At 42.6% G+C, this 14,207-nt stretch overlaps 1 protein-coding gene across 3 annotated transcripts in view; it reads left to right on the plus strand.

Moving 5' to 3' along the window:
• The first annotated feature begins 500 nt into the window (after positions 1-500).
• Positions 501-14,207, plus strand: part of MYB (MYB proto-oncogene, transcription factor) — a 35,059-nt gene continuing 21,352 nt past the window's right edge. Inside the window, exons 1-8 of one of the 3 annotated variants that reach the window (XM_029224218.1) lie at positions 501-729; positions 5,125-5,242; positions 7,273-7,344; positions 8,848-8,940; positions 9,187-9,407; positions 11,119-11,353; positions 12,689-12,769; positions 13,210-13,314. In XM_029224218.1, coding sequence (XP_029080051.1) covers positions 707-729; positions 5,125-5,242; positions 7,273-7,344; positions 8,848-8,940; positions 9,187-9,407; positions 11,119-11,353; positions 12,689-12,769; positions 13,210-13,314 — 948 coding nt within the window. In that variant the 5' untranslated portion in view covers positions 501-706. The remainder of the gene's footprint in view (positions 730-5,124; positions 5,243-7,272; positions 7,345-8,847; positions 8,941-9,186; positions 9,408-11,118; positions 11,354-12,688; positions 12,770-13,209; positions 13,315-14,207) is intronic. The other 2 variants (XM_029224220.1, XM_029224219.1) reach the window with 2 other exon arrangements.

The following is a 14,207-nucleotide window of genomic DNA, read 5'->3' on the forward strand; positions in this document are numbered from 1 at the left end:
TGCATAAAATCCAATCTCAAATGCCGGAGTCCCCCCCACCCCCCCACCCCCCTTGCCGCCCCTGCGACAGTGAGGCAGAGCCCGGCGAGCTCGGTTCGGGTGCCCAGGAGCAAGCCGAGTGGGGCGACGGCGGTGCGGCCACCGAAAAGGAGGGGAGGAAGCATCAGTGGGACGTGGCGCGGCCCCGCGCGGCCCATGCCGCGGAGCGGGTTTTGCTCAGGAAAGGGCGCCGCCGCGGCCCCCGGCCGCTCCTCCCTGGCCCCGGGCTATCCGCCCGCGCGCCGCCTGGGCCTCGCAGCGCGCCAGGAGCAGCTCGGCGGCGCGAGAGCCGAAGGGGAGCGGCGGCCCCGCCGGCCGCGCAGCCCGGCGGGCGGCAGACAAGGCTACCGCGGAGGCGGTGGACAGGGCGCGTGCGCACTGCAGGGGCGCCAGATTTGGCGGGAGGGGGAGTGTCCAAAGCTCTTTGTTTGATGGCATCTCTGTTTACAGAGTTTACACTTTAATATCAACCTGTTTCCTCCTCCTCCTTCTCCTCCTCCGCGACCTCCTCCTCCTCCTCCTCCTCTTTCTCCTGAGAAACTTCGCCCCGGCGGTGCGGAGCGCCACTGCGCAGCCGGGGAGGGACGCAGGCAGGCGGCGGGCAGCGGGAGGCGGCAGCCCAGTGCGGTTCCCGCGGCTCCCAGCGGAGCCCCGCGCCCGCCGCGCCATGGCCCGGAGACCCCGGCACAGGTAACGGAGATCCCGGGCGGGCGGCCGCGGGCGGGGGCGCGCTGGGCGCCAGGCGCCGGGAGAGCAGGTGGGAAATGGTTCCCGGATCTTCTGCGGGGCTGTCAGATCCTGCGAGGACCTAGAGCCCCTGCCTTGGCAGCAGAAGCCGCTCGAGGGACTGATGAATGGAAGAGCCTATGCGAGAAATGCATTAGGACGTTGAGAAGCACGCCCTGCGGCTCATTTTGCAAGTTGCACGGGGGTACGTTCTCTCTAGGGGGAAAAAAGCACGTTCCAGCCGGGGGCAGAGCGGTGCCCACCATTCCCGGGGAGCCCACTAGGTCCCTGGCTTGATGCCGCGGGTGTCGGCGAGGGAGTCGCAGCGTAATTGCTGGATGCACTGCGATATGTTTGGACTTGGAAGTGCAGAGCATATGGCAGATATAAGGAAAATGCCGGATCGTATAGTAGCTGCAGGTAGTTCATGTAAATTTCATTCATTCTTTATGGAGGCGAAGAAGAGTGTCAGCTGACAGGCGGCTGGAAAGAAGATTGTAGGGGAGGAAAGGGTCTCTACATTTGCAACTTGTTTTAAGCCCTGGTTTTGAAGGTTCTAATCATTATTCTCTGCGAGGCTTTTACTTCTAAAGCAAACATTGCACACCCGCTCCCACGCACCCGCGACGCACATGTCAACCGCACTTGGGGAGGCTCGCCGGGTATCTTGAATGAAGTGCCCTTACATTTCGGCCGGAAGGAGGGGAATAGGGAGCGGAGGAGGAAAAGACTGGTCCGAACTGTCACTTGCTGAAGCTCCCGCTTCCACCAGTCTCTGGACTTCCCGGACTGGACGCGCCGGAGCTCCCTGCGGGTGGCCGGGTGTAGGCGCTCGCTCGGCGGCCGTCACGGTTGCCACTCAACGGAAAGGGACTGAGGCGGGCAGCACCCAAGGCCGCTGCCGCGCAACCGGGACGCAATCCCCCGGAGCTCTTCCCCTGTGCAAGAGGTCCCGGCGCGGCGCGCGCACGTGGACCCGGCCGAGGTCGCCGTTCCTCCCCGCGCCCAGCTCTGCAGCCTCAGGTCGCCCTGTCGGAGGAGGGGAGACGGGACGGACCCTCGCCAGGAGGTTTTGGGAAAAAGTCCCTGGAGGCAAAGTAAACCCACCCTCTTTTCCTCGGGTTTCTTGATTTTCTTTTACTTATTTGTTTTCGAATCAGCGATCACGGGTCCTCTTGCAGAGCTAGGAAGTTGCAAAGAGCGTGGGTGTGGGCCCCGCTGCAGCACCCTCGGCCGGGCCTGGCCGGGCGGGGAGCGGCACCAGGGCATGGCCGGGTGCCGGAGAAAAAGAGAGGCAACTTGGGGGGCCGCTGGCTCCCTAAGCTTCGTCCAGGGCCCGGCCGCGCGGGGCAGGGGTGCTGCCCCTTAAGTGGTTTCACCTTCGCCCTTGGGACTTAACAGTGGAGCAACGGAGGTCACCTATTTTTTCGAGAGCGGAAACTAGGAGGAATAGGAGAAGGAGGGAGCTGGGAAGGGGTGCTGGGAGGAGGCGCGGGGGAGGCTCCGCGCCCCGAGATCTCGACTGTCCCCGCGGGGCGGGGCCGCGCAGGTTCCCTGTGGCTCCCAGGTAGCAGAGAGGGGAGGCGGCCAGGAGGGGCGGGAGCCTTGAACCTGCTTCAGGGGGAAGAGAAACCCGGCTGCGGGCTCGAAGCCGTTTCTTGCAAGGCGAACGTCAACTCGGCAGGGATTATTAACCAGGTCAGCGAAATGAGTCTGAACCCTGTTTCTAGAATCACAGTAGCGGCCACAAGGCACTTCCTCCCGCTCCCCTCCCTTTTCCCAACCCCCAACACTTCTTTTCTTTTTCGTTTCTTTGCACGGTTTGTTTCCTTGACAGAATGTAATATTCATAGTCGTACTCTTGTAACCACACCAGGTCTAGCAGGTGGGGAGTCGGGTGCATCAAGCTTGAAATCAGCCTTTGAGAGTCTTCTGACTGTTGGGTCTGAGATCTTCTCAGAGCAGATAAAGGAAAAGTTATTTCAGCTCCTTAGTAGAAATTAATCATGCTACTTAGACGACCCGGACAATTGAGAACGAGGAAATCTCATGCAAAGCTCAAGGGCGAGACCCGCGCCTAGCCGGCTGATGGACCCAGGAGCTGACAGTGTGAGCAGCCCTGGGCTCGCCCTGCTCCCCCCATGGCCTCTTCGGGACCTGCGGAAGTTGCACACCAAGTTTTCCCCAAGACTTTGCTTTTGCACATCTCTGCTTAATTTTTAAGTCATGGAAGATGTGGAATTATCCCTTATTAGCCCTGGAAAATACCTTAGACGTAAAATCCAAGCCCTCTGTATAGGCAAGGAACTGAGGTCGTGAGAGAGAGAAAGTGATTTGTCCAAGTCACGCAGCTAGGTGGAGGCAGAACTAGCACCTTTGCCTCCAGAACCCTAGTCCTGTTTGATGTCTATTCTCTCTCACCTGGTGTAGGCTGCCCCCTATGGGCGGCTGAATTTGTTGCTTATTCCTGAGTGTTGATCTGTTGCCCAGACAGTGGTGTCCAATTACTGATTTGGAAAACCTAGTCCTCACACCAAGGGAGGGAAAGGGGGAGGTGGTGGAGGGATGAATTGGGAGATTGAGACTGACATATATACACTAGTATGTATAAAATAGATAATAAAAACCTGAAAAAAAAATATAGTCCTCAGTTCTGAAAACGTGATCTCCAGATCCACCCAAACCCCCAAAGTTGAATTCAGTTGAATCTATGACTCCACTTTCAGATTATTCTGGTTTTCTTGGTATCCCTGATATTTCACAAGGGTGCCACCTCATTTGGGGGGCTTTCCAAGGAGTTCCCTATGAACCTTTCAAAAGCTCTAGGATTATAACTTTTTTTTTTCACCTTATGATGCTTGTGCTTTTTATTAAAGGGAAACTACTGTAATTTTTAATCAGAAGTTGGTTTAGAGCCCCTTGTTGACAATGTGAAACAGGATCAGGCTCTTGTTTAAAAGGATAGGTCTAAATGAAAGATGGTTATAGATTATAAACACAGTTTAGTGGTCTTTTTTGTGGTGGCGTTTTAAGTTTGGATCACATCCTACTTGTCGCTATGCATCCTGGACCTTCAGATTGTTTCCCAAAATAATAGTTTTAAATTATAAGAACCTCAAATTCAGGATTTTGGGTAAGCATTTTTGCTTGCTTGTAAGGGATGGGTAATATATACTTGTAAGTTACTTTTGGAAGACAAAACCTGATATGAACATACATTTTCCTTTTAGAATAATGATCTGCATTATGATATTGCTTTATATCATTTTTATTGTTCTTAGTTTGATGGAATTCTCAATATTACAATGATAAATTTTAGTAAATTTTTAAAGGTAGTATAATTTTTCCTCATATCTTAAGTTTTATAAGTAAAATTATAACTAAAAGTAAACTGGCTGTAAAATGACTCTCACCTATCCATTATACGATTAATAAACATTATGTATAGAGTTACTTCAAAAGTCATCAAAATTTATAGTTTTGGTCAAGTAGGTAAAAGAAAAACCTCTTTTGAAAACAGTAATGGGTTCCTTTTAAACCCACCTGGGGGAATCCCTCAGTTTTGAATTAGGTACATTTTAAGATCTTTCAAAAACCATTCAGTCAGAGGTAGAAAAAACATGAATAAGATTCTGACTATCATGTGGCCTAATTATTCACTTGGTTACTCTGGAAACTGAGGATTGTAAACATGGCCACAAGTTGGATCAACCTGTCCTGGAGTTTTGAACTGTTTGGTATTAATGTTATTTACAAAGCAGTTTGGTCACTTGATCATTTATCCTTTCTCAGGTTCCTTTTAGATTCTCTTAATCTCCTAATCTTTAAGGGATGACTACAATTATATTGTTGGGTGCATTACTTCTTGAATTTTTTTCTCTTAATAAAACACCAGTCCCATTAGGATAACATAATTGAGGGTTTTTTTATTGTATTTGGGAAATATTACTTAAATGATGGGACATATACCAAAGGTTTTGCGAGTGTATTTATGTAAAGGACATGGGCTCTCGTTCCTTTTATTGTCCTTAACATTAAGTTTTAAACTTAAACCTTCATTGGTTGGAAGGTTGCCAATTGTGTAACTTGTCACTGGTCTAACATTAACAGCAGGTTTAAACATGCAGAGCAATAGAAAGTGCCAGGTCCTTTGCCGTATCTGTGGATACCAATAACAGCAGAACCAGTTTATAGTCCTAGAGCAACAGAGTGCCAAAAACAGTCTCGTTATGCAAGTTTTCAAAGTTTTATCTTCGTAACCTTTGAAAAGATTGTTGAGGAGTTTTGGTGTAAGTTTTGTAATCGAGTAGTTTGGATCCTCTTGTTTCAGTCCACATCTGCCCATTTTTATTTCTGCAGCATCTACAGTAGTGACGAGGATGATGAAGACATTGAGATGTGTGACCATGATTATGATGGGCTGCTTCCCAAGTCTGGAAAGCGTCACTTGGGGAAAACTAGGTGGACCAGGGAAGAGGTAACTAATCACGTAATCAAAACATGGGGAAAAACCTAGAGTGCATCCATTTATAAAAAACAAAATTTCAGCTAAACTACAGATGTTCAAACTCCTTAGCGGGCTCTCTGACTCTTATCCTAGCCTGCCTCACCACTCCCCCACATGGACACTATACCGTCCTTTTCCAGACTTTTTGCAGTTGTTTGAAGGTCCCCTCCTCACTTTGTTTTATCTGCGTTTCCTTCTGCCTATTCTGTTCTTGTCCATTTGCCCCACTAATTCTTACTACTTCTTTTTTTTGGGGGGGGGATGTTCGCGGGACTCTCACTGTTGTGGCCTCTCCCTTTGAGGAGCACAGGCTCCGGACGCACAGGCTCAGCGGCCATGGCTCACGGGCCCAGCCGCTCCGCAGCATGTGGGATCTTCCCGGACCGGGGCACGAACCTGTGTCCCCTCCATCGGCAGGCGGACTCTCAACCACTGTGCCACCAGGGAAGCCCCTTACTACTTCTTCATCACTTGTGAAGACATCACTTCTTCTGTGAAGCCATCCTTGGCTTCCCCAGACAGGTTGGATTCGTCCTCCAACCAATGGATACATGTTCTTATTTATTGTTGCTGTAACGTATATGCCCCCCCGCCCAGTAGACTGTAAGTCTGCTGAAGGCAGAGCTAAACGTCTATTCATTTTTGTGTTCCCTGAACCCAGAATCGATTGCCACAAAGTGGGATATTAACAGATGTTCCCTGAATGAATGAATGAATTGCTATTTCCAAAAACAAAACAAAAGAATAAAGCAAAACACTCACAGAACTTGTCTTGTTATAATGGGTTCATTTAACATTCTTGGTATATAATATTACACAGAGAAATATATGTGGATGTCTGTTCTGAAGGCATTCAAAAATGGATGGAGATGTGTCTCCTTCTCACCTCTCTTTGTCTGCTAGGTTATCAAATCTTGATCTCTATGGGAATGGAAAAATGCTTAGGAGGCAAAATTATTAATGTAAGAGAAAAGTTGCTTTTTCTTCAAAGTTCTTTAAAAAAATTTGCTACGAATTGTAGAAGATTTCACATTAGAATAAATGGTATTGACTCTTCTTCGGTTTCATCCTGTCCTCCTTCACTTAAACCAGAGCTCTCATTGACAGGCAGACGGGATTTCCAGTGAGGTCCATAGGAAATCCATAATTTACCTATGGAAATTGTGCACTTGGGTGATTCTCAGCGATTTAGAAGTTCTGTTTGTAACACTGGTTTCCTAATTGCTGTGACTGTGTCATAGCGAGGACTCACATTGTGTGTGAAAGTTACCTTTGCAGGAACATGAGGATTCTCTTTTGCTTGAACATGTTTAGAAAGACACTTGTGAACTGAAAGATTTCACCCTGACGTTTAGCGTCTTCTGTGTTCTAATAAGTTTGGTGTCATTTAAATTGTCAACACATTGATACAAAGGCTAAATGATTTTCTTACATCATACATGCCTTCGAGTGTAATTAAGAAAAGTGATCTTACATTTTTTTTATGTGAAAGAGGTTGAACTTACTAAACGTTAGACTAGAGCTTGAACTATTTCTTACTGAGAGTCTATCTATTGCCATAGTTCAATGTCTCTTAAGTCAAACACTGGAGTTCATTACTTTTTTCCCACAAAGTAAAATTTTAAAAGTTACCATATGTTAAACATTCAATGCGCCAGGCATTATGCTAAAGTTTTGCGTAATTAACTCATATAATCCCCAAATAACCCTGCTGACATCATCGTTTCCATTGTACAGATGACAATACTAATGTCCAGAAAAGCAAAATGATATACCCAGGTTTATACAGCTAATCAGTAGCTGAGTTAAGATTCAAACTCTGGTCTGTCTGACTCTAAATAAATCTATGCTGTAAACCAGTATATCACCTTAATATTTGTTGAATTTGGTTATTTTTGAGAGATTTTTTTTGGTGGGGGGTTGGTTCCCCTTTAACTCTAACTTGAATAGAGTTGTACAGTAAATGACTGATATCCTAGGATTACCTTTAAATGTCTTAGGATGAAAAACTAAAGAAGCTGGTGGAACAGAATGGAACAGATGACTGGAAAGTTATTGCCAATTATCTCCCGGTGAGTTAGTAATTTTTTTCTTTCTGTAAAAGGAAATCTTCTCCCAAAGATTTAAATAAGATATTGTAGGAGATGATATTAAGACATTACATATTTGCTTGTATATAAGAAGTAAGGGAGAAATGCCTTATCTGTAACTTATATTTCTTTTGTAATGCATATAATTAAAATTTCTAAATATATTTTTAAAGGATTTTTACAATGTATTTTAAACGTTTGCTTCTTATTTTATCTTTTAATTTTTTAGAATAATATAAATTAGCATTTTGATGATTTGTTGTATGGTAGATGACTAAACTCATGGCACTTCCCCCAAGTCAGCTTCTTTTAAATTTCCTATTTTTTCAATAGCCATAATTTTGGTACCCTGGTTTAAAATTTTGGCGTTCTTTTAGACTTAACATACTCCCCCATCCCCTACAATCAAGCAAGGATTAAGGAATCTGGGATTCCTTTGTTTATTCTTCTCACCGTTCCGTATGTTCGGCCCCTTTCCCTCTTCTCTGGCCAATTGCATTGCCTTCATAACTGGCTTTCCTACTTGTAGCTTTCCACTTTCCCATACATTCCAGACACCACTGACAGATGGAGCTTCATAAAATGCAGCTGTACTTTACTTTTCAAAACTAGCAACAGTAACTTCAAGTCTCACACATCAGGTAGACTGCCTGGCACATGAGGGCCTTCCCATATGCCTCAACTTACAGCCCCAGTTCTGTTTCCTACTTCCCCTCTGTAAGCAGGTTTGGTTGAATTCATTTCTGCTTTCCCTCCTGAGGGCTTCTGTCCCTGGTGATGCCACCTCCTAAAATGTTCTAGCCATCCTTCAAAGTCCATGCCAAGAGCTTTTCTGTACTCCTTCTAAGGAAACATAATTTCTCCTCCTCAGAAGATGCTCCTTTTTCCACCCCAATATCATTTTACTTTGGTCTCTTCTTGCATATGAATCAAATTCTGCCCTCTATTAGTTAATTATATATTTGTCTTTTGCTTCTTACAAGACTATAAACTCTTATAAAACAGGGCCTATCTTTATTCACCTTTGTTCTTTCTGCAATATTAACACTTGTGGTCCTAAATTGAAGCACATCTCTTAGTTTGAATGGGAATCAAGCTTGAGTCATTTAGAGTGGGTTTCCATAGAAGTCCAACATCAATATGGAATCTCTAAGAAGTCCTAATCCATGTGGGTACTTCCAAATGCAATACACTGAGGTTAAGTTTAAGTTAAATTGACAACCAGGTATACAGTACGATGAACCTTTAGTTCACATGGCAGGACTATTTCCCTGAGGAGGCAGAGCTTCTAATTTTAGATGCAACTTTGATATATTCTTTGTATGTTCTTTAGCTGTAAGTAATGGGCTCTCCAGATATGCCCTAAACTATGTTCTTGAATGTTTTCACTGCATATTGTCCGTGTGTGATTTTTATTACAGCAGTCTTCATGTGCTTATCACATCGTATCTGTATGACAGTGCACACTTTATCTTATTTGCCTAGAACCGAACAGATGTGCAGTGCCAGCACCGATGGCAGAAAGTACTAAACCCTGAGCTTATCAAGGGTCCTTGGACCAAAGAAGAAGATCAGAGAGTAAGTTCTTTCTCCGTTGGTGTGTGAATCACAATTATGAATATTCCCCAACATTGTTGACTGTTTCCCAACTTGAAGAAACAGGTAAAGTGTGCAAACAGGAAGCAGAGGACTCCATTCCCATATTTCCCATGAATGAAAGGGGATTTTTAGAAATTTTCTAAAGATCTTGTAACATGAAGAATGATTACACTGACTCATTACATAACATTAAAACATAGGTTATTTTTGTGTGTTTATCTGAAGGTGATAGAGCTTGTACAGAAATACGGTCCGAAACGTTGGTCTGTTATTGCCAAGCACTTAAAGGGGAGAATTGGAAAACAATGTAGGGAGAGGTGGCATAACCACTTGAATCCAGAAGTTAAGAAAACCTCCTGGACAGAAGAGGAAGACAGAATTATTTACCAGGCACACAAGAGACTGGGGAACAGATGGGCAGAAATCGCAAAGCTACTGCCTGGACGGTAATAATATGTCAAAAAATATATTGATTGGGAAGAATGAGGGAGTGGGTATTGAACATTCTGCTTTGAAATGTATGGTGAGTGAATTACATTTTATCGATGGTAAATGTTTCACAAGATAAACTAGATCCATAGCTTTTACAACTGGAAGAGATCTTAGAGTTTACCTGGTTGAGGACTTCCAGAATCCACCCAACAGTGAGCTTGGGCCAACTTTCCTCAGCCTCAGTTGCCCCATTTGCAAAACAGGGTATAACCTACTTTGTAGGGCCAATGCTAGTATCGAGTAAAACAAATGTCAGAGCACTTTGTAAACTACGAAACTCTAAACACATAGAAGCAAACCAAGGGTAGACAGTTTGTCTTTGGTCTGAGTTCACACAGCTGGTTAAGTGACCAGAAGGAATTTGGCTACCATTTTCCTGATACCATGTTCATTTCATTATACCACTTGGCTTAATTTTTTCTTTGGAATAAAGAAAGATTGTATTTCTAGAATTATCATACTGCTTCCAGGTTTTTAAATAATGTCATTGTTAAGCTTTCTTTTTAATGAACAAAGCACGAAAATGACCTCATTATGAGGGATATCTATGGAAGCTCATTTTTGTCCCACTTTCCCCATTTAAACAGTTTATAACGGATGTCATTTAGTTTGGAAGATACTAATTATAAATCTTACATTAAAATATTGTAGGATAGGAAATATTTTAAATATTTTTATTCTTGAGCTTCATAACCCCAAAGTGGAGAAAGGGTCATTTCAAAGAAGGCTATGGCTCTCATGGCCTATGCAGTGCTCTCTTGTGATGTTCTGAAACATTTCCTCCCTCCTGGTTCAGTATAAGCTTAGAGAATTCAAGAGGTTGATAAAAGGAGGCCTTTTCTCCCATATGGTCTGAAAGGATATGCTGTTGATTCTTCCAAAAATTTAAGGGGCAATTGAACTTCCTCTTTCTTTAGCGTACATTCCCCCACCCCCACCGAAATAGTAAAAGGGAGGCTTAAAACGGTTTTTTTGAATTGAGAAACTGTTTTCCTGAGAATTGAAAAACCTTGGTAAAAATGCTTTGCAGTTTGAAAATATATTGGGGAGTTAGCCTCTTTCCCTTCGGGATCCCATTTTGCATTTTCGCCTCTGGTTATGGTTCCATTTGCCTGGTTATGGAACCATTTGAGGTAGTTTTCAAAAGGTGGGAATTTTTTTTACTCAAAATCTCTGGCTAGTGCTATTCTAGATAAAGAGTAGACGCTGAGATGGCAGCAACGTCATTATTGCTCACCAAACTTTACTGAGTGCCTGTTGTGATGTGTAGGCCCTGCTAAGCCACACTCAAAGGAGTAATTTTCTAGAAGAGCCAGAACTTTAAGTTGTATTAGAGTCTTGTATCACAATCAGAATAAACATGAAGGGTGTTTTATTGGAAATATTCTTAACAAGGAAACAAAATGGCTAAAAGACTTCAGCATTTATAGAAAACTATATAAGTTCCATATTATGTAATTTAGAGAAACCTATAAATTTTTAATTAGGTGATAGTGGAAGCATGATTTTTAGGAGGCAGAGAAGACAGAAACAATTAAAAGGAAAAAAACACTCGTAGTGGACCAAAAGAAAGGGTCTCTGTTAGAAACAGTTTTCTGTCAATTAACTGTAATATGAATTGAAATTTTTGTTTGTAAAATGTGTATGTGATATATTTCTGTGCAGAACTGATAATGCTATCAAGAACCACTGGAATTCTACCATGCGTCGCAAGGTCGAGCAGGAAGGTTATCTGCAGGAGTCTTCTAAAGCCAGCCAGCCACCAGTGGCCACAAGTTTTCAGAAGAACAGCCATTTGATGGGTTTTGCCCATGCTCTACCTTCAGCTCAACTCCCTCCAACTGGCCAGCCCTCAGTTAACAATGACTATTCCTATTACCACGTTTCTGAAGCACAAAACGTAAGCCATTCCTCAGAATTTAGTTTAATGAGAGAGATGTTATTTTAGCTCCAGGTAATAATGATACCTTTCAGGTGCATACTTCTCAGCTTTCATGAACATGATCATGATCACGATCAATCGAGAGGGGTAGGTGTTGTTATCCCTGATGGATCCGGAAATGAGGATGTTAAGTGATTTGTCCAGGGTTACACAGCTCATAGAGATAGTACAGACTAAAACCCAAGTTGTTTGATTCTAACTTGCTGCTTCGAATCTAATTTGGGAAGTTAGCTTTTGGATGTAAATTTACTTATCAAGGTACTGCTGAAGAAGAATGGGGGTATGGAGGTGCAGTTGTATCTAATACTTTTCTCTGCTCAAATGAAAAGTGAATGTAATATTACATTTAAAGAGGAAATAGTTTGACCCTGAAATTTAACAGATGATTGTAAGTTCAATTCTGGTAGTGATCTAGCTGAAGTATCTTAATTTATTCATTCAGTAAGTGTTTACCTTCTTACTGTGAATCAGGAGCAGTTTTGTGACTGACATCTGACATCTTTTGTCTTCCTTTGAATCGGTGTGATTCTTTCTTCATTTCTTGATATTTATATTTATGGACAAAAATCTTCAAAATGGGTGGGAAAAGAAGAATAAAGAGAAAAAAATCAAGAAACTTGAATCTTAAAATCAACAATAATAAATGGTGAAACTTATCCAAGAATTCAGAGCTCATAAGCAAATTCTATGCAAAACATATTAGTAGTTTTTACTCTTCTCTGTCTGTTCCATATATTTGACTACAGACCTTCCTGACTGGTCTCAGGTGAATGAACTATCTTAAGAGGTGCTATACTCTTTCCTAAAGCTCATAATAATTCACAGAAAAATATTTTTATTTATAAACAGCTAGTGCCATCCGTTTTTACCATCAAAACTTTCATACACTCGTGAATGTATTTTAGATTATATTTTTCTTTCTGTTTTACTCTAAGGAATACTTCCTATCAGGATTGATGAGCACCTTAAATTTCTTTCGCTCTGTTGCTTTAGCTCTTTAACAATTATTAAAGGCTTGGCTAAACTTTCCAAATGGAGTTGGGTTTTATTTATTTATTTTGCTTTGTGAATTTTATCAGAAAAGCGTTTGTTTGTTTGTTTTCCTTAGTCCTAGAGCAAAACTTCAGGAAGCCAACAAGTCCCCTGAAGCACGTGTAACCATGAATGTCTCAGCCTTTGTTTGTTTTGCCTTTTTTTTAAATTTAATTTTATTTATTTTTTTATACAGCAGGCTCTTATTAGTTATCTATTTTATACATATTAGTGTATATATGTTTTGCCTTTTTGATGTAGGTCTCCAGTCACGTCCCATATCCTGTAGCGTTACATGTAAATATAGTCAATGTCCCTCAGCCAGCTGCTGCAGCCATTCAGGTAAGCCCATTTTAAGATCATTTCATGAAGAAACTCATTAGCTACTCAAGGCACAGTTCTGTTTCTTTCATCCCAACGATTATTTGCACCTGATCCACTGAAGTTAAAAGAAAAGGGGGCTGTGGGGAGGTGGGCAGAGCTCTGGCCAGCAAGCTACACTTCCGGAGTGAATTACTGCCAGAATTCTCAGGTTCTCTGATGTTAGAAGTTGAAACAATCCCTCCGTCAGCATCTCCTCTAGCCTCAGGTTTCACATCCCTCCCTTATGTCTGGGATAACATTCAGAGATTTCTACAGTGGCCAGATTCCGTTGGCGTTTGTTCCACGCCAGGGCTCTTTGGGTTCTGTGTGGTCCCTCGTGAACCTCGGGCCACGATCATTGTATTTACACTTTCCCACAAGATCTTTGTCTTTTTTTCTCCCTTAACTTTTAATTTCAGAGACACTATAACGATGAAGACCCTGAGAAAGAAAAGCGAATAAAGGAGCTAGAGTTGCTTCTAATGTCGACTGAGAATGAACTCAAAGGACAGCAGGCACTTCCAGTAAGATGTCACAGCCTACTTGATCTGGGCGGGGGATAACGCTTGACCCCAGTGCTCTTCAGTATCTTTTCCCTTATCTTCTAAATATCACACTAATCAAGACTCTGTATATCCACTAACAATGTTTAAACACTAGAGGTTGCTTGTAATAAAATGCAGTTGCTATCATGATGTGTGTTGACTAAGTTGGAAGTAGTCCTTTTGTGTTGCCATAGAAACTCAATATCCATTTGTGATTCTCATTCTTGATTTTTCTTTTCTTCAGAAGGACTGTAATCAATTCAAAGACTAGCAGAGAAAAAATGAAAATTTGCAATTTTTTTTTTTTTACAAATCTGTGTATCTGTTGGGTGCCTATTCATTCGATATTTTCTTTTTCTATTATTCTTTTAAGCTAGATTTTCATACTTTATAATTTCAAATATGATTTGATGTATGTCCAGTATATACAAGTAAAAAAAGATATATATTAAATCTCTCCATAAGCAACATAAATGTCTCTCTTTTGTTTGCACACACAAAAGCTGTGTGGACCATTACTGAATTTTGACATCTTTTCTAGTGATTGGGCAGCAAACTGGGAAAGCAGCTTGCACTTTGTAAAGTATGTAATTAACCAACAAAGAGAATAAAAGATGGGATACCCAGTAGGTATTCTGAGGAGTAGATTTCTTTTTGGTTAAATAATAAAATGATTATGTGCATATGATATTTCGACCACTTTTTAACTTTAGTTAATGTTTTGCAATTTCTCCTGTTGCGTGGTCATGCTGAAAGGAGACTTCTGTTAATTTGCTCTTCTGCTTTCCTAACCACGTTGATTTGGCAGCCCTTCACTGCATCAGTGCAATCTGTAGCATTAAAAAAGGAGTAGAAGCCACAAGAATATATGC

The sequence above is a fragment of the Monodon monoceros genome, unplaced genomic scaffold, assembly GCF_005190385.1.
Source record: "Monodon monoceros isolate NGI ecotype Baffin Bay Population unplaced genomic scaffold, NGI_Narwhal_1 Super_Scaffold_15, whole genome shotgun sequence".
NCBI lineage: Eukaryota > Metazoa > Chordata > Mammalia > Artiodactyla > Monodontidae > Monodon > Monodon monoceros.